Raw genomic sequence first — 18,204 nt, 5'->3', positions numbered from 1 at the left:
TGCTTGCTCCAAGCATCATGCCTGGGGTCGTTATTGCCACCCTGAGGCGCAAGAAGAAGCAGGTGCTGTAGCTCCATGGCTGGAATATATTTTGATGGGAAACACCTTTGGAAATACCAACAGCAGCTCCCTCTTCCTCCCCCTGCCTCAAGTGCTCTGTGCAGGAAGGTACCTGGGAGTGCCCTGGCCCTGCCCCAGTGCAGTGTCACCCCAGTGTGCCTGTGCCACTGCCATCCATGTTGCCTCTTGTTATGTGGTTTCCAGACTTGTCAGGGAACGATCTCCATCTCCATGGGTCCTGTGGCTGCATGCTGGCCCTGGCAGCCTCTCCCCAGCCCCAGGAACAGGCAGCTGTCCCCAGGGCTATTCCCGGCCCCCAGGCAGCCTGGCATCCCTGTGGTGTGGTCAGTTTGTGCCAGAGGTGCAGATGTCAGCCAGGGCCTGCATGCAGAGCAGCACCTGCAGAGAGGGGAGCCTGATGCCACGGCCATCCAGGGCTGTAAATGTCCCCATATGTCCCCAGCCGTGCTGCCCAGGGATGAGGCTGTGCTGACCATGTCCAGCTGAGCCTTGGTGTCCTCCTGGGCTCTGCCCATGGGGATCCTGAGCTGTGCAGTGGTGAGCTGGAAGAGGTTCAGCACAGCCAGCTTGATCTGCCCCAGCAGCAGGGTCTTCTGGGTGGTTGTGTTCTGGATGTGGGTCCAGCAGGACTCCTGGCAAACAGAGTGACCCCCCAGCCACTGCCCTGTGTCCTGCACTTTCCAGGACAGACCCAGGAGTCCTGGCTGTGTCTCCCCCATGCAGAGCTGCTGCTTTCTGGGCATGGGGGGGGACCCTGCAGCCCAACTTCCCACCTCCCCCACATTGGGCATCTCCCTTGTTCAGCTCACCTGGGCTCCAGACTGATGCCCCTCTCCCCGGGGGGGTCCTTGGGCACCCCCACCCCCTTACCCACTGCAGCGCGGTTTGGCGAGCAGCCTCCAGGCGGGTGTGGAGCCGGGCCAGCTCGTTCTTGGTGCCCAGGAGCTGCGTGCTGCTCTCCTGTCGGTACCGCCGGAGCCGTGCCCTGCCCTGGGCCAGCCGCTCCTGCCCGGCTTCTGCCTCCCGGGCCAGCACCGCCCGCATTCCCGCCAGCACCCCAAAATGCGCCAGCATTTCCGGCACGTCCTGGAACTGGGCAGTGGAAGCGGCTGAGAGGCCGCAGGGCTGGAGGGGTGACCCTTCCAAGGGGCTCGGGGACACTCAGGGTGACAGCACAGGACCCCACGCTCACCTGCCCTATCCTGGCCAGCACGGCCCGCAGGTAGTCCCCGAAGGGCCGGAGGCTCTGTAGGCGCCGGGCCAGGCGCTCCCTGTGCCGCAGCAGCCCCTCCAGCTCCCGCTGCAGCCGGGCAGCCTCCGCTCGCTCCGCCGCCTCCCGCGCCCGCTCCTCGCCCTCCCGGCGCAGCGCCCGCTCCCGCCTGGCCGCCACCGCCTGCGCCGTGGGCAGCGGGTCAGCGGGGACCCTCCGGCCAGCCCGGCCCCTGCCGCCGGCCCGGCACCTTGAGGAAGGAGTCGAATCTGAGGACGGCGTCGCGGTGCTGCTCTTCCCTCTGGGCCAGCTGCTGCCGGCGCTGCGCCAGGCGCTCCATGCGCTGCTGAAACTCCTGCGGGATTGCGGGGTGCTGAGGGCATCGCCCCACGCTTGTGCAGCCGAAGGTGCCAGCCCGTGGATGGCTGGGGACACGCCTGCCAGCTGCCCGTCCCCGTGGCAAACCCGCAGTGCCCGGCGAGGGGACACACAGCACCGGGGGCCGCCCTCACCTGCCGGTGGTTCTGCAGCTCCCGATCCACCTCTGCCACCTCCCGCCTCTTCAGCAGCACCTGAGTGGATGGCAGCAGCGTGGCGGCGTCCCGAGCTGGCACCGTCCTGCCACGGGCTGCGTGGAGCTCGGCTTGGCTGGGGAGGGAAAGCCTGGGCAGGGGGAACTGCCACCGCACGGGCAGGACCCCCATGGGACACTGCTGTCCCCAGGGCTCAGCGTGGGTAGTCTGGCCCACTGCCCCGTGTGTGCAGGGAACACACTGGGTCATCCCTGTCTGAATTCATGTTCTTGTCCACCCTCCTTCCTGCCCATCCCTCCCACTTCAGCCTCCCCCTTGGAGATCCCCAGCACCAGCGCTGTTCCCCAGGGAAGGAGAAGTCACATCACAAGCTCAGCTTTCTGGTTAGACCCCAGGGAGTCCCCCTGTCTCTCTCCAGCCCACAGCTGGGATATCCTCTTCTCCCTGGGGACATAGCACCCACCCAGTGACACCCACCGTGGCAGAGGCTCGGAGATGGGAACACAGAGACCATCGGGCACACAGGACATGCTGGTCTGGTTGCCAACCCTTTGGGTCACCTCCCAGCAGTGCCCACCATGGCGGGGACAGAGGGGTCTCACTCACTACAGCCGCAGCTTGTCCCGGAAAATCGCTCGCAAACGCTTCTCCAGCTCCGAGTCCATCTCGGCCAGTGCTTCCTCCTCGCCCAGGAGCCTGTGGAGGAGCTGGGACCAGGCCAGCCGAGGTGGTGGCAGCACAACACTGTTGCCAGGGGCAGCCGGAGGCTCCCGCAACTCCTGGGGATTTTCCTGGCTTGGCTTTGAGCGCCACTGCAAGGGCGAAGTGCTTGAGTGCAGGGAATGCACCACGGCTTCTTGAAGGGAAGGTCCTACTCTCAGCACTCAAACCACTCCATCCTCCCACTCACACTCCATCCCTTCCTGCCCTCAGACCCTGTTCCAGCCCCTCAGAACCCTCCATGCAAGCTCCACGGCCCTTCAGACCACCATCCCCACCCCTATCCCCCTCAGCTCTGCTCCAGCTCACACTATTCTGACATCCCAGGGATGGCTCAGGCATCCTGACTTTACCCACAGTGCACACTCTGCCTCTCTCTGCATGTCCCAGGAGTGCTTCCCTTCCCACTGCATGTGCCACCAGATCCCCTTCAATCCTCCATGTGCTGTCAGGTCCCCTTTGTCCCCCCATGTGTGCACTCACATAGCCATTACCCTCCACACACACCCCACAAGGAACAGATTAACTCCCGACTTGGACACAGAGCAACACTGCAGAAGGAATAGGGGAAAAATATTTATAATAAAAACAATTCAGCCTCCCCAGAGTCAGCGTCACCCATGTCCTGCCTGCACACCCCTTGTTTCTTCCCTTGTCCTGGGACCACTGTGGCCCTGTGGTGACTTTCTTCATCCCAGAGCTGCTCATGGGGCTGAGCCAGAATCCCACACTGGAATTCGAGTCTTTCACAGGCATCAAGGTGAGCAGCTGTTCCCACACTCTGCCTGTGCTGGGTGTCAGCTTGTTTTAAGGACACCCAAGACAAGGAGGAGAACAGAAGAAATGGAGAAACGTGGTTGTGGAAGGACGGAGTGAAACTGCGGAAGGGAGAGAGAGGTGGGAAGGCTCTGCCCAAACCAGCCTGATGCAGGATACTGAGGGCCTGTGCTCAGCCATACACAATGAGGGCCTGCTTGATGCTGGACTCCAGCTGGAACTCTCTGTGCTTCCTCAAGGAGGAATGGAAGCTATGAGCTTTGTGCCTCCTCTCCTCTCACTTCCTGAGGAAAGACCCCACCGTGGAGCTCATCATCATCACCTACACAGGGCAAAGAGCAGCAGCACCTCAGCCAGAACAGCCATCAGGAATTCCTCCCTCCCTGGCAGCTGCTCTGGGAAGAGGCACAGCTCAGCAGGGAGCAGATGGCTCCTCACCTTCTGTGAGGAGGTTCAGGTGAGCAGCCCGGGCTCTGCTCCCACCAACCAGCGCCATGGCCTCGTGCTCAGTGCAGCTGCTCAGGGCCTCCTCGGGCCCCTTCCCCTCCTCATCATCTTCAGAGTCCACCAGAACCAAGACATCCCCTGAGTCTGCACTCCTGGGAACAGCAGAGCAAGCTGGATGAGAGGCTGAGGAGAGCCTGTTCCCAGCCCTATAGGAAGGCAGAGTAGTGATGCCATGCAGGATGGGGCTGAGGAATGTCAACACTCACCTGAATGCAGCACCTGAATGGGAAAGAAGGGAGAGACAGCGTTAGAAACTGTCCCTCCCTGGCAGTGCCACTGGTTTTACTGGACTGGACAACCCCTGCCAACCCTGCCTCCATGTCTGTGCCTCCCCCAGATGGTCAGTGGCAGCCTCGGGCAGAGGCACAGGCGTGGAGGTGACCTGCCACACGTGGCACATGCAACCCTGACTGACTCCAGCACGCCAGGAGGGACACGCAGGTTAGGGACAAACCCCCAGGCAGGAGGAACCAATCCCTACCTCTCAGGCACAGGAGGGGATTGTAGTACAACACAACCCCAGTGATGGTGAGAACAGCCAGGAGTGACAGGACCACCACAGCACCCACGACCCCAACGATGTTCACCGGCTCTGCGGAGAGGGGACACAGGAGGAGCTTGTCACCGGGACACGGATGGATGAGGAATTCTCAGCGCAAGCCAAAGAGCAGGGGTGCTGTGTCCCCAAGCCCTCCTGCCACAGCCCCACTCACGTTTCACCGTGAGGCAGACGAAGAGCTCCCTGAGCCCCACGGGGTTCTGGGCCTTGCAGACATAGCAGCCACCATCAGTGCCCTGGGAGCAGTTCTGGATGGTGAGCCGGGACACGTTGCCCTCCTGGGCGATGAGGAATCTGCCCCCAGGCTGGATCTCCACCTCGGGCTGGGTGATGTCCCGCAGCCAGCTGAGCCGAGCTGCCGGAGTGCTCTCGGTCACCCGGCATGTGAGGGTCACGTTGTCACCCACAAAGCACGTCTTGGGGGGCTCAGATTCCAGGGAAGGGAGTTCTGAACAGCCCGAGGGGAAAAGAAAACCAAAACAGGAGTCAAGGAGGGAATGGAGGCAATTAACATAACGAGCAATCAAGCTTCTGGCTGATTAATAATCATTAACAGAAGGGAGGCAGGCAGGAGTCTGGGAGTTGAGCACTGTGGGTTTGGCATTTGGCTTACTAAGGAGTGTCCCAAGGAGTGACCTGAGAAGCTTCCCCAGTGCTCAGTCCCTTTTGACACCTGTCTTCATATCCCAATGGAAAAATGGTCTGAGGGTAGCCAGCAGGTAGATGGCAGAGAGGAGAAGAGCAGCCCAGGAATTTCCCTCGGGATCAGCAGAGCTCTTGTGAAGCCCTGACAACACTTGGAGGACAAATACAGCCCAGGTTTCCATAAGCCCCTCAGATCCCTGAGATGCCTGAAGAGCACCCACAACCCTTAAATCCAGCCCTACCAAACTTCAAGCTGCCCACAGCCCCCAAAACCACCTCTCACTTTCACTCAGGTGTGTGAAAGCTTTCCAAAGGTGAAAACATTGCTGTGGTGAGATTTGTTGGCCCCTGAAGACGGGCCCAAAACACAGCTCAGCTGCAACTGTGCCATTATGGACCTCAGCTGCAGGATATCTGTGCTCATGCTGCACAAACCAAGTCCTGCCATGCTAACATGACCACCTCAGTGCTCCAGAGGGCAGGAATGACCAACCTACCCCTTTCAGCAGCCTAATAAACAGTTAATGAGGCAGCAAATCCACTCACTTATCTCCACAGTGCACGCAGGCTGCTCCTGCTTCACCACATGGCTGCCCACGCACTTGAAGACTTTTCGGTGGGAGAGGTGGGAGCTGTTCAGTGTCTCCACGTGGGTGTCTGAGGAGCTGCTGGAGCTGATGACCCAGCTGGAGTTCTCCAGATCCTGCCCCTCTTCTCTCCAGTGCAGGGTGGGGTGGGGGTTACCCCCGGGCCAGTGGCAGAACAGCTGCAGCATCAGCCCTGAAGAGGTCTCAGCCCAGCACTTGGGGGTTGCCTGTGGTGGATCTACCAGCAAGGACAGCACAGGATCAGAAACAGTTCCAGGACTGGAATTCCTTTGTCATCACTATCCTTGAATATCTTTCTGGTTTCCCTAGTAGTCTTGCTCCACAGCCTGCACCCCACAGCCCCAGGGGAGCACAGCTCTGAGTGACAGCCAGCAGGGACCAAGAGGGGCTGTCAGCCCCCACAGGCAAGCCTTGAGGGGAAAAAAAATATTGCCACAGCTTTACCCAATGGAAATGAAATAACACCTAAAAATGCAGAGGGCAAATGGAATCCCACTGCCCTGATCCTTGTGGCACAGCTACCAGGGAGGGACACTGAGTCACCTCTTGAGAACAAGGCAGTCCTGCCTCTCTCCCAGCTGCTCCTTCCACACATAGATCCAGCACGTGCTGAAACCCACAGGCAGAGGATTCTGGACTCTGATCCAGGCAGAATCAACACATCAACACCCTGTGCCCCTGTGTGTGCCATGCCAAACAAGACAAGAGATCAAACCAAAGCCAGCTCCACACCAGAGGAGTCAGAGGGATTTCTGAGGCTTATTTTGGGGAGGATTTATTCAAGGGACTTTCAAATTACTTGAATTAATAAAATAAATATCATGGCAAACCCCTGTGTGAGCTGCAAGAACACACCTTCCTGGGGCTTGGCTCCCAAGGAACTGTAAACACACCTCGGGTGATCTTTGAAACCACTCAGCTCTGGAAAGAAAGTTCTCTGCCACATTCCCTCTGTCCCAGCTCTGGACAAAAGGAGGATCAAAATGATCCCAAATGCCAGCTGTGGTTAATAGGGCATCCTGTCAGCCTGAACCAGCAGAAACGGCCCCACATCAATGGGGACACAGCCATTTCCAGGACAATGAGGTGGACACTGTCCTTCCAGGATGTCCAGCCAGAGCTGCATTTTCTGTGCTAACCCCAGGAACAGCCTCCTAAAGCCATCACCTTTACATCCTGAATTCCCAGGCTCCCCCAGCACAGCTTTGTCTAAACAAGAAATCTGCTCTCACAAAACCAAAAGCCTAAAATTCTCCATCCTCCCAAACCATAAAACCTCCCAAAACACCAGCAAAAAGGACCTGCTGTGGTTTGGCCCACAGAAGAGCCAACACAGATGTGCCAAGGAATGCCAGGGAGGTGTGGAACTGCATGTCTCCTTCACAGGTGCTTCCCATCCAAAACAAACAAAGAATCACAGCCCAAGGCAGGGCTGCACCTTTGTCCTGTCACTAGAATGTTTACTCTACTGCTTGTGGGGTTTTTGAAGTGTTGTTTTAAACATTAAGAGAACTTTTTGGTGTCACCCATGGGGATAGGTTGAAGGCATCAGCTGCTTATTCCCACACAAAGCCTCTACAGCAGTGCCAAATCTGTGTCCAAAATTTGCTCCAGCCCAGGATAAGATGTTACACCAACTGGGATTGTGAAAAACCAGGACCCTGCTACACATCAGAGGTTCAACTTCCAACTTTTGCTGATGCTTCTCTTGCTGACCTAAAGAACCTCCAGAAAGCTCTGTTTCACCTATTGAAGGGCATGCCCTCATCACCTGTGTCATATTTGGAAATTAGTTCACACCATTAATTCTGGGCTAATAAATTAAGTTCAGAGTGCAGCACCAGCACTTGGAACATCACATATATGTTTTGCTCCCAAGTGTTCTGCCCCAGTGCTCCAGATTTGGGGCTCCCCCCTCCTAAGACCAGTGCCTACATATTTATTCCCTGAAGCAGTCTGGGGTTTAATTCTTCCACACCCCATATGCATGTTCCTTGCTGCAGGAAGGGATTTTTTTGTTCCTGTAAACTTTCAAGAGGTTAGTCTGTACAGAAGAGGTGCAATGTTTACACACAGAGAGAAGGAAGGAACACCCTGAAGGCAAACAGGTCTCATGCATGGGAAGAACAGCAAGAAAGGAACAAGCCAAGGGAGTACAGAGGGTCAAAATGGGAAAAGCAGTGGATTTTTCCTCTTCTCAGTCCTGGATGGTCCAAGAGAGGCACCAGGCATAGGAGCTGTGCTCCCTGCTGATCCTGAGGGGGGCTGCTCCCACGGAATACATGAGGCACCTGAGCAAAAGAATGGTTCCCTGTCAGAAGCAGAAAGGAACTAATTGGCTTGAGCACTTTCCAGCCTGAACTTCCACCTGTGCTTGGAACATTTCTAAGGGAATGAATGAACCAAACAGAAATGGAAAGGGGAGAGAGCACCAGAAGACACAATAAGGCTGAAAGAACTGGCCTGTGCTGGTAATAGGCATGCTCTCAGGACACTGCTCCCACATTAACCTGAGGAATTTGCTGCTTCCATCAATATCAGAAGGCTGCACTGCCCAAAAACTCGTTTACAACCAGCAATGAAGAAGAGACATGGTGAGGACTTAAGAGCTGACATTCCCTCTGCACATGCCAGATCTGTGACAGGCCATTCGGACACACAGTTTGGTGTCTGTGAGATCCTGCATGACAAAGCCACCTCGCACTTTTGAAATATTATTTTTCCACCAGCGCCAGGTGAATCTGGGGATGTGGCAGGACGAGGAGAGGACGCTCAGCTGTGGGAACGACTTACTGGCCACCAGGAGCTGCACCCTGTGCTCATGGTCCGTCTGGTTCAGCACTTCCCTGCAGGTGTAGTTGCCCTCGTCCTGCACACGCAGCCCTGTGATGCTCAGGGAGCTGTTGTCCACCAGGGAAAAGCGGACGTCCGGAGGGAAGGAGACCCTCGAGGAGAAGAGAGGTGGGAAGGAGTGTGGATCCCCTTGGAACCAAACCACCTCGGTGGCTTCCTTGGACACGTTGCGGCATAACAGGAGGATGCTTCCTCCCACCTGCCCAAAGACCACTTCGTCTGTTCCTGGAAGAGAGAAGGGATGGTGTTAGGGATGTAAGGAATGGGCAAAGCTGCCTTCTGCTAGCGAACACGTGGATATCTGATCTGGACTCTGAGGTGCTTGTTAGGGGACCGCTGAGGGACCTCTGAGGTGAGTAAAAACATCCAGCGCAGACCAGGATCAGGAAAAGGGACTCAGCTCCCTGCTCCCCTCCCCTCAGCCCGCGCTACCTGCGGCCTCCCGGCGCGGCACCAGCCTCCAGACGCACAGGGCGAGGAAGAACCGCGCCGGGGACATCCCGCCGGTGAGCTGCACGGCTGAGTGCCGCTGCTAGAGCCCCGCGGAGGCGGTGCTGCCCGGCCGCCGCCCCGGCGAGAGGCCAGGGGAAGGCGGGCGTGCCCGGCCGGGGGGATCCGCCCGCCAGGAGCCGTGAGGGGCCCATGATGGGGTCGTCGGTCGGCTCCCGCCGCCTCAGGACCGCCATCTTGCGCAGCAGCCATCTTTGGACCCCCCCTCAGACCCCGCCCGCCATCTTGGGGTCACCTCAGTGCCCCCCGCCTTTGGGGCGTCCCCTCAGAGCAGGGCTGGCGCTGCCCTCCGGTGCCGCCCACCGACTGGGAGTGTTTAAAAGAAAGAGGGGTGTTCCCTCAGTGGTGTTCCCTGGGTGATAAGCTAACCCCTCGTCCAGAGCTGCTGTGATCCACCCCCTTAGAGACACCCCACAAGCAGCGGAGTGGGAAGAGCAGAGATAAGCGATTATTCCTCTGGGTAACCCCGCAGCAAGGGTTTTTACCACGCAACTATACTCGGGTTTCTCCAGGACACCTTACACCTGGGGAAGGCACACAGCAGCTTGGAAGCACCAAGGCGTGCGTGAAACAGAGCGCTGAAACCCACAGGGCTGCTCCGCTAGGCTCTGGCACATTAATTATTAATTAACCTAATTAGAGGCAGGGGCGGCAGTGCTGCCCCAGGTAACCGGAGCTCGGCCGGCTCCGCTTGGCCCCGCCTGGGGGCGCCAAAGGGCTGGCGCGGGGGAGCCCAGCGGTGCGTCTCCACCAATGGGAGCGCAGCGTAACGGTGTCTCCACCAATGGGAGCGGAGCGAGGCGGCACCTCCGCCAATGGGCGCGGGGGGCGGGCAGCGCGGAGACGCCGCCGCCGCAGCTGTCGGAGCCGCCGTCGCAGTCGCAACCACTTACTTCGCCATGCCGGTGGACCTGGGCAAGTGGGACGGGCCGCTGAGCCTCGCCGAGGTGGAGCAGAAGCCGGCGCACCCGCTGCGCGTCAAGTATGGCTCCGTGGAGATCGACGAGCTTGGCAAGGTGCTCACGCCCACTCAGGTGAGCAGCGCCCGGCCTGCGCGCGGGGGCTGGCGCGGCAAAATGGCGGGATGGGGTCGGGCCTCTCGCGCTGCCGCTCCGGCAGCTGTCTCCGGAGCCTCGCCGGGTGCGGAGGGGGAGAGAGGGGCTGAGCTCTGGTGTCGGACTTGGCACGGGGGTGGCCGTGCTGCAGGAGGAGGCCCGTAGCTCTCCCAGGCAGGGCGAGCTGGCCCGAATGGCCTTGAAGCCCTTCGGGCAGGTGAGTGGCGCTGCCAGTCGGGTCGGGGCTAACGCGGTCATACCTGCAGGTCCAGCACCGCCCCACCAGCATCGAGTGGGACGGCTGCGATCCCCAGAAGCTTTACACCCTGGTCCTCACAGACCCTGATGCGCCCAGTCGGAAGGACCCAAAGTTCAGGTAATGCAGATGGGCAACTCCGTGTCCTGCGTGGGGAAAATGGAGCATCTCTCTTGGGCTGAGCAGGGGCTTAGGACGAGGTGGGACTGTGCTCTGCCTAAGTGGGACTGTGGGGCTGTGGCTTGGCATAGAAACGGTGTCCTTGCATCTCTCCTTGAGCCAGGGACAGCATGGAGAGGACCAACTGCTCTTGCCATAGGTGTCCAAAGGTCTGTTGTAGCTGCAGCAACACAGCAGTTATTATTTAATTTATTACATGTATGAGCTGTAATTAGGTCTTTGCTGATAGCAGGATATTAAATCTGGGACCAGCTGACCTTCCTCAAATCAGCCTCAGCAGTATGTGCAATACCCACTGTCAAAGGTCAGGCTGTGGGTTTGCTGCAGCCACGTGGAGCTGGTTTTGGCAAGCTGTACATCCTAACGGTGCAGTGCCTGCTCTGGGACTGATGCTGTTTGGGTTTGGCAAGCCAGGAGTGACAGCTGTTTGTTTACCCTACGCTGACAGCCTCGTGGAAAAACAGCAGCTTGGAGTGACAAAGGGTCTTATCTGGGGCTCTGCCAGATTGATTGTTCTTTGTCTTCTCCTCTCAGGGAATGGCATCACTTCCTGGTGACCAACATGAAAGGCAACAATGTGAGCAGTGGGACCGTGATGTCCGATTACGTTGGCTCCGGGCCTCCCAAGGGAACAGGTTGGTACCTGCAGCAGTTCCCACGTGCTGCTGCACGGATCACACCTGCTGCAGAAGGGTGGGGGGAAGCCTGCAGGACCGTGCCTGTGGAAATAATCCATGCATGGTTGCTGGTGGCCACAGCCAGCACGAGCAGGGATCCAGCCTATCTGGATCTTCCCTGAGCTGCCTTAAGCTCCTCAGCCAGCTCTGGGGGTCACCTCAGCACACAGCTGGGAGCACAGGTGGTGATGCTGTCCCTCCCCGCAGGGCTGCACCGCTACGTGTGGCTGGTGTACGAGCAGCCCCAGCAGCTGGCCTGCAACGAGCCCGTGCTGTCCAACCGCTCCGGGGACAAGCGCGGCAAGTTCAAGGTGGCCGCGTTCCGCAGCAAGTACGGGCTGGGGGCGCCGGTGGCAGGCACCTGCTACCAGGCTGAGTGGGATGACTACGTGCCCAAGCTGTACGAGCAGCTCTCGGGGAAGTAGGGGCACTGCAGCACCCAGGGGTGGGGCTGGGCACTGTAGTTTTGTTTCGTTAATGAGTTGAACCCAATGTCCTGCTCTGACCGCTGGAAATGTCACCCTGTCGCTGTCCCTGCTCTGTGTCCCTGTGTCCAGGCCTGTGCTGATGCCTGTGGTATCCTAGCTAGAGAGCTGCTGATCAATGTCCCTGGAAGGGCCACTCCCTCCAATCTGATCTGCTTAAGGGAATCAAAAGCCTTTGTGAATCTGTCAGCTCAGGGGGTCTCTGCTGTCTTGGGATGGCTTTAGGTGGCAGAGGTGTGGGTACAGAACCACTTGGGGTGGGTGCTGGCTGTGGAGACTCCCTTTTCCAGGAGATGAGAGGGCAGTCTAAGGGAAACTTCCTCCCCTTACTTTTTTTTTGGTTTTCCCCCCAACATTTGGCCAGTGCCTCCATGTCACCACTACAGTAGTGAAGGTGCAGCTCGAGGGGGAGGCAGGAGCTGGCCTAGAGCACTACCTTCTGTTTTCTGCTGCCACTCAAAGCTGAGACCACTTTGCTTTGTTCAGTCCTGTGGTGACCTGCCTTTTGCTCACAGTGAAATTAAATATTTCCCAAGGTACCTGGTGTGCTTGGTTGTCTTCTTGGGGGATGAGGGCAATGCTTGGGGAGCAGAGGGTGGTGTAGGGTTCCTGTCCTGCTGGGAAGAGCCAGGAGCTCCCATTCCTGGGACACAACTCAAAGCCATGTCTTTTGTATCTAACAGACTTTATCTACCTGTAGTTCCTTCCCAAGGGATCTCCCAGCCCTACAGTGGCTTCTTCCCTTCCCAGGAGCCCCCAAACCACCCCAGCTGAACCCCAACAGCAGCTCTGGGCAGCACCAGCTGTACTGACCTGAAGCCACTTCCCAGCCTAGCTGCAGGTCCCAGGCACGTCCTGCTCCTCCAGCAGCTCTGCAGTGAGGCCTGGGGGTGTCTCCTACCTGCTTAGAGCAGAAATGAGCCTTTGGTCCAGCCTGGTGACTACAGAAGGGTAAAAAAGGTGAAGCCAATGCAATTCAACACCATGGAATCAGGAGCCTTTCCCGTTTCTTCCAAGCTACTGATGTGGTCTGAAAACAGGAATCAGCAGCATCCCTGTGAAAATCAGGGATTTCAGTGTCTCCCCTGGGGGAGTTTTTCAGCCCAGCCCTTAAAACATTTCAACAGGATTGATGGTTTTCCAGGAAAACATCCCCAGCTGCTCCAGACCAAGGCTCACCCGAGTTAGGGCTGGAGCAGTGCTCATGAGGCTGATCCATCCTGGGACTACTTGGGCTGGAAGGAGGACATAAAAAAAAAAATTAAAAATCCATAAAATCCATTACTCTAAAAACATCCACTGTCAGGAAACCAGGTTTGGAACCGAGCCCTGAGGTTCCTCCAGCCCCAGGCCAAGGGACACCTGTGGAATGTGTCACCTCCCCGTCCCCACCTTGCACCTGCGCTGGGCCACGAGCCGCCCCTCCCGCAATGACACAGCCAGGCATTGTGATGAACACTTTTATTTACAAATATAATTAAAAGCTCTGACAGTTATTCATGCTCTTCCCTGGAACCTGAAAAATGTTTTTGTTGTTTTGTTGGTTTTTTTGTCCTTTTTTTTTTGTTGGTTTTTTTTTTAAAGTGCATGCAAAAGAAGTAAAGCCTTTTTTTTTTCTCTTTTTATTGTAAGAAAATACACAGTTTGAAAGTGTGAATAATGCAATATTTATGACCAAGATCATGGGATTGGGGGTGGACTTGGGGGAGGAACAAAAAAAACAAAACAAACCCCAAAAAACAAATAAAAGAAAAACTGAAAAGGGCTGGGATGATCTAACAGACAGTGTTGAGCTCCTGAACGGAACTGGAGAGTGGGGGGTGGCTGGAGCAGAAAGGGAGGGGGGGAAAGAAGTAAAAAAATTTTTGATCAGAGAAACAGTTAAAATACAATATGAAAATAAGTAAAAGCTCTCCTTAAATTCCTTCTATACACAAAATACACGATTTGACAAAGCCCAATTTGTGCTACTGGGATCCTGTGGGCTCATTTAAGTGTATTCACATTCTCTGCGACAGCAGAAAATGATTTATGATACAATCAAGAATATGCCGAGGGACCAGGGCTCGTCCCTGCTGCCCCTGGCATGGTTCTCCTAAAAATCACCACGTCGTCGCCCGCCCCTCCCCACCCCCAAAAAAGTAATAATATGTCACCACTGATATGTACAGCACGATTAAGTTTTTTTTTTCTGTAAAATGTATCAAATTTTTTTTTCAATCTTTAATAAAATTTTTTTATTATTTAATTATTCCTGATGAATAAATACCAAAAAAATAAAAATAAAATAAAATTATGCAGCAGCTAGTTAAGGTAAGGCTGCGGATTCAGTCTCTCTCCCCCTGGGATCGTAGATATCTTTTAATTATTAATATTTTTTTGCTTGTACTTTCATTGATTGGTGGTAAAATGAGTGATTGCTCAAAAGCAACATACATCCACTTGGTTATTTTTTTTTTTTCAACTTTTTTTTTTTTTTTCTCCATTAAAATTGTCTCCAAAGTTTTCACTGAAACATTTTTAATCATTGCACAGAGACATCAATACTGTGACATACTATGGAAAAGACTGCCAGGAGCTGTCCTGCACCGGGACGTGACGGGGGAAAGGGGCCCCTGATGGAGTAAGAATATACAGGCACTGGTCCGACACGATGTCAGTAAGAGAGACAGAAAGAGAGAGAGCACGCCCGTCAACATGGGGAATGTTGGGTTTGCAAGTTTTATCCTTACTTTGTTTGCTTTTTGTGGGTTTTTTTTTTGTTTTGTTTTTTTTTTAAATGGCAAAGAAACTGAACCTCATCTATAGTCCTCCTTGGGATATTCTAACGTGACCAAATTCCCGAAGCCCATCCGCAAGCTCTCCATGTCAAACGTTTCGATCTCTCGCTCCTGCCTTTCCAACAGAAACTTGATCCTCTCGCTGCGTTCCTTCTGGAGGGCGGCGAGCTCCTCTTCGATCTGCAAGGAGCACAGTCAGCAGCCCCCCAGCACAGCTCCAGCCCAGCCCCAGCCATCCCTGCAATTCCCCCAGCACCTACCTTCTGTTCCAGGTGTGCCCTGCGCAGCGACACCCGTTGCTCCAGCTTCTGGAGTTCCCTTTCGTGCTGTGCTTCTGTCTGCATCTTAATTTTGCTCTGGTACGCGTTGAGCAGCTCCATCTCCTGCTGGAGTTGCAGTCTCAGGGCTTGGCATTCTGCTTCCTGGGCCTCGTCCAGCCGGAGCTGTGAGAGCATCGGGAAAACAACACTCAAACCCCCGCTGGGAATTCCTCTGCTCTGACACAAATCACACACCATTCTTTCTTCCCTAAGCTGGGAGCTGCTGGTGTTGGTGGCAGAGGAATGAAGCAGGAAGGGCTTCATGAACAGCAGCTTCCCTGCTCACACTGAGGCAGAGCCTCAGAACATCCAATTCCAAACCCCAGCACGTGAGGGGAGCAGGGAAAGGATGCATGTTCTACAGAATGCCTATGCCAAGAGGGAAAGCACCACCTGATGAGTTGTTTAAACAGATTTTACAATTCAGTGGCTGGAGAAGAACCCCCAGGGTGCTGCCAGGCCCCAGTGCCCCCCAAGCCCCCTGCACATACCGCCTGAGATGCCATCATCTCGTTGATGCTCTGCTCATACTGCTCGGCCAGGATGGCGAGCTTCCGCGTCTGCTCGTCCTTCAGGCTCTTCAGAATTGTCTTGTGCTCACTCTTTGGAGTTACTTCCAGCTGGTGATTCTTCAGTGCTTTGTACTGCTTAGTTTGCACTTTGCATGTGTCCTGGAACTGCTTTTTGATCTGCATTTCCATAGCCTGCCAAGGAAGGAATGATGTGAAGAGCGTGAAGGGCTTTGGGAATGGAGAGGCTGTGGTACATCCACATGGGTGGGGTGGTGGGAAGCACAGCTCCCTTTTGCTGTCTCCTGCACCCCGTGCTCAAGGTGTGCTTCCCACAGGGATTAACCAGCAGCATCAGCTCAGGCCTTGCTGCAGCCTGGCTAGGAACAGCACCTGCTCAGCCCTGCTCAGCCCAGGGCACTTCTATCTCCTGCCCCTGCTTCCAGCAGATCACCCAGCCCATCACCTGCCTCCTGAAACATATTTGCTTTTTCACAGCCTCATTCCCATTCCATCTCCTTCCCACCTCAGCCTTGCACTATGTGGAGGCTGCAGATCTGAGAACCAGCAAGGGTGTGACAGAGTGGCAGCAATGTCCCTTCTCTCTGGTGACCAGTGACAGAACCCCATGGAATGGCATGAGGCTGCATCAGGGCAGGTTGAGGTTGGATATCAGGAAAAGGTTCTTCCCTAGAGGGTGCAGGCAATGGGCACAGCCTGAGGCTGCCAGAGCTCCAGCAGTGTTTGGACAACACTGCCAGGGATCCCCAGGGTGGGATTGTTGGGGTGCTGGGCAGGGCCAGGGGTTGGACTCTATGATCCTTCTAGGTCACTTCCAACTCATGTTCCATGGTTCTGTGGAGGAAGAGCAGGCCTGTCCTACAGAGAGCAGCTCAGAGGCCTGGTCTGTAACCAAGCTGGGGCAGTGCACAGCTCTCAGCCTAGTAGTGTACTCTGTCTCCTCTCTGGACTCAACCACCCAACCCTTTCCTCATCATTCCAAGCTGACACCAGCCAGGCCTGAACAACACATCAGAAACAACTTCTGTGACACTTTGCCCAGGACTGGACTATTTTACCCAACAGCCTCAATCAGCACAGCACTTCAACAACCCTCTGTGAGCTCTGGGCTATCCCAGCCCAAACTTCTCTTATCCAGAGCAGCCCTGTGCGAAGGCAAGGGACACAAGGGAGAGCACAGGGTGTGGACAGCAGCGGTCCCACAGCAGATGCTGCACGGAGGAGGCACAGACAGGAGGACAGAAGCTGGAGGAGGAGGAAGAAAAGCTTGCAGCACCTTCAGGTTCTTTGGTTGCTGCCGGAGCTCCATGAAATGCTTCCTGTGCAGCTCCCGCTCGCGCCGCTTGTTGTATTCCAGCTGGTTCTCGAGCTCAGTCTGGTGCTGCAGCCGGATGAGGTCCATGCGCAGCTTCTGCAGCGTGTGCAGCTGCCGGTACTCCAGCTCCCGCGTGGACTCGTCGTGCCGGATCAGCATCGCGTGCTCCATCTCCTTCTGCGTCCGCTTCTTGTTCAGCTCCTGCGCCAGACACACACAGCTGACGAGGGGAATCCCTGCCCACGGAGCTCACCAGCCTGAGGGTCCTGCTCACTGCTCTGTACACCAGGGCTTTCACATGGAACGGGGAAACACCCAGCAGCGCCACGGGGATGCTAAGAGTGACCACCTAGTGACCGACCGACCATCCATCCATCCATTCATCCGCTCTAGGATGGCCCCAGGAGTCCCCAGCAGGTGGCACTGGGACCCCATACAAGCCCTCTGTGCTTGCTGAGACTCACAGCCATACAGGGCTGGGGTGACAGAACAGGGGGCTCTTGTCTTGTTTAAACTCCCCTGGTAGGCACTGGGAATGAACTTCTCCTGGATCACCTGCACTTGAGTGGCCACAGCAGAGGTCAATGGCTCTAACACCAGCTCAGGTGAGAAAATTAATTCTCCCGGTGGGATTTGGCCCAAGGTGCAGCACATTTTTAAAATGAGGCTGGAGCTCAAGGCTCACAGGGTTTTGCAGTGTTCACCAAGAGCTCCTGCACAGGGTGTCCAATCTGGGATAGCCTTCCCTGAGAGCTACAAGCCCAGAAACGGGAAGACAGCAGTTCCTTTCCTGATGACTGCAAATATTTGTGTCTCCAGGTGTCAGCCACACCCTGTGGAGCACAGAGCTGACTCCAGCTGCTCCCCTCCACAGATGGGCTGCAGGTGCATCCCAGATGCAGGCTCAGGTTACAGCCTCACTGGATCAGGCAGGCACAGCAGGGCTGCCCCACCCCACATCGTGCCCAGCACGGGGAGAGCCCAGTGCTGCCTCAGCCTAACGAGTTTCTGCAGGAGATGCAAAAAAATCTAATTATTCTGAGCTGCTGCTCACATGTGGTAATCCTGTTGTAACTCTCACCAGGAGCAGGTGCAAACAGGCACTTCAGTCCCTCTGGCTGCTACACCTGGGACAGGTTTGAGCTGAGAGGATGGGGAAGGAAACAGGGCCAGGGCTTCTCTTTGCCCTCCTGGCCATAAAGGGGTTGCACATGTTTATATTTAAGCAAAACTTGACTCCTGACAGCCAAGGTTAAAAATCAGATTTACTGATTTGGTGAGCTGAAATCACTTCCCACTGGAGCTGTGGCACATGTGCCTTCAACTCAGGATAGCTCAGCCAGGCTCTCCTGTGCCCATTCCACACTCGATTTCAGTTCACACAGCAGGAATACACACAGTAACTCCACTTCCCTCCAACATTTCCCCACCTGCACAAAAGCTGTCTGTGGTTATTTAAAATACCATGGAAAACACACTTTGAAAGTGTTATTTACTTCAAGTAATCCAAGTAGTTAGTACTGGAACATTAGAATTAGTAGGGATGTAATTTTCAGGAAACAAATACTCAGATCGTTCTGAAAATTAGGTCTCTTATAAAAGT

The 18,204-nt window shown here is 55.6% G+C and overlaps 4 protein-coding genes across 8 annotated transcripts in view; 1 reads left to right on the top strand and 3 right to left on the bottom strand.

Annotated features, from left to right (window-relative positions):
• Positions 1 to 72: 72 nt before the first annotated feature.
• Positions 73 to 3,002, bottom strand: CFAP73 (cilia and flagella associated protein 73). 4 transcript variants are annotated; one of them, XM_085076134.1, is made up of 6 exons: positions 1,804 to 3,002; positions 1,542 to 1,646; positions 1,274 to 1,474; positions 952 to 1,173; positions 555 to 713; positions 73 to 459 (listed from the first exon to the last, which is right to left on the bottom strand). In XM_085076134.1, the coding sequence occupies exons 1-6, from the start codon at positions 2,071 to 2,073 to the stop codon at positions 406 to 408; spliced, it is 1,011 nt and encodes a 336-aa protein (XP_084932260.1). In that variant the 5' UTR covers positions 2,074 to 3,002; the 3' UTR covers positions 73 to 405. The 4 variants fall into 4 exon arrangements, with proteins under 4 accessions (XP_084932260.1, XP_084932259.1, XP_084932258.1 ...); XM_085076133.1 differs by having other exon boundaries at positions 73 to 713; positions 1,804 to 1,939; positions 2,431 to 3,002; XM_085076135.1 differs by having other exon boundaries at positions 286 to 475.
• A 105-nt stretch (positions 3,003 to 3,107) lies between these two features.
• VSIG10 (V-set and immunoglobulin domain containing 10) lies at positions 3,108 to 9,577 on the bottom strand. Its single transcript, XM_085076131.1, has 8 exons — positions 8,926 to 9,577; positions 8,434 to 8,718; positions 5,579 to 5,857; positions 4,542 to 4,835; positions 4,310 to 4,420; positions 4,035 to 4,047; positions 3,760 to 3,920; positions 3,108 to 3,643 (listed from the first exon to the last, which is right to left on the bottom strand). The coding sequence occupies exons 1-8, from the start codon at positions 8,990 to 8,992 to the stop codon at positions 3,573 to 3,575; spliced, it is 1,281 nt and encodes a 426-aa protein (XP_084932257.1). The 5' UTR covers positions 8,993 to 9,577; the 3' UTR covers positions 3,108 to 3,572.
• Positions 9,578 to 9,836: 259 nt separating this feature from the next.
• Positions 9,837 to 12,195, top strand: PEBP1 (phosphatidylethanolamine binding protein 1). The gene is made up of 4 exons (XM_085076138.1): positions 9,837 to 10,037; positions 10,325 to 10,434; positions 11,029 to 11,129; positions 11,379 to 12,195. Exons 1-4 carry the CDS (start codon positions 9,903 to 9,905, stop codon positions 11,594 to 11,596), a joined length of 564 nt encoding a protein of 187 aa, XP_084932264.1. The 5' UTR covers positions 9,837 to 9,902; the 3' UTR covers positions 11,597 to 12,195.
• A 907-nt stretch (positions 12,196 to 13,102) lies between these two features.
• The window catches only part of TAOK3 (TAO kinase 3), a 72,372-nt gene continuing 67,270 nt past the window's right edge, over positions 13,103 to 18,204 (bottom strand). For both annotated transcript variants that reach the window (XM_085076122.1, XM_085076123.1), the window contains 4 exons: positions 16,563 to 16,802; positions 15,248 to 15,460; positions 14,697 to 14,879; positions 13,103 to 14,616 (listed from right to left, as the gene is read on the bottom strand). In XM_085076122.1, the coding sequence (XP_084932248.1) occupies positions 14,455 to 14,616; positions 14,697 to 14,879; positions 15,248 to 15,460; positions 16,563 to 16,802 (798 nt within the window). In that variant the 3' untranslated portion in view covers positions 13,103 to 14,454. The remainder of the gene's footprint in view (positions 14,617 to 14,696; positions 14,880 to 15,247; positions 15,461 to 16,562; positions 16,803 to 18,204) is intronic.

This window comes from Lichenostomus cassidix, chromosome 15 (genome assembly GCF_008360975.1).
Source record: "Lichenostomus cassidix isolate B80296 chromosome 15, HeHo_3.0, whole genome shotgun sequence".
Lineage (NCBI taxonomy): Eukaryota > Metazoa > Chordata > Aves > Passeriformes > Meliphagidae > Lichenostomus > Lichenostomus cassidix.
This window is presented reverse-complemented; position numbering and strand designations above follow the sequence as displayed.

What these genes read in the sequence shown, in the direction of transcription:
- PEBP1 (XM_085076138.1), top strand. Translation starts at nt 9,903, where the DNA reads ATGCCGGTGGACCTGGGCAAGTGGGACGGGCCGCTGAGCCTCGCCGAG. An exon ending in CGGAAGGACCCAAAGTTCAG is followed by an intron (nt 10,435 to 11,028) that starts GTAATGCAGATG and finishes TTCTCCTCTCAG; the next exon opens with GGAATGGCATCACTTCCTGG. An exon ending in CGGGCCTCCCAAGGGAACAG is followed by an intron (nt 11,130 to 11,378) that starts GTTGGTACCTGC and finishes CCCTCCCCGCAG; the next exon opens with GGCTGCACCGCTACGTGTGG.
- VSIG10 (XM_085076131.1), bottom strand. Translation starts at nt 8,992, where the DNA reads ATGTCCCCGGCGCGGTTCTTCCTCGCCCTGTGCGTCTGGAGGCTGGTG. An exon ending in GCCGCGCCGGGAGGCCGCAG is followed by an intron (nt 8,719 to 8,925) that starts GTAGCGCGGGCT and finishes TCTCTCTTCCAG; the next exon opens with GAACAGACGAAGTGGTCTTT. An exon ending in GGTGCAGCTCCTGGTGGCCA is followed by an intron (nt 5,858 to 8,433) that starts GTAAGTCGTTCC and finishes CCTTGCTGGTAG; the next exon opens with ATCCACCACAGGCAACCCCC.
- CFAP73 (XM_085076132.1), bottom strand. Translation starts at nt 2,073, where the DNA reads ATGACCCAGTGTGTTCCCTGCACACACGGGGCAGTGGGCCAGACTACC. An exon ending in TGCTGGCCAGGATAGGGCAG is followed by an intron (nt 1,174 to 1,273) that starts GTGAGCGTGGGG and finishes TCCACTGCCCAG; the next exon opens with TTCCAGGACGTGCCGGAAAT. An exon ending in GCCAAACCGCGCTGCAGTGG is followed by an intron (nt 714 to 951) that starts GTAAGGGGGTGG and finishes TCTGTTTGCCAG; the next exon opens with GAGTCCTGCTGGACCCACAT.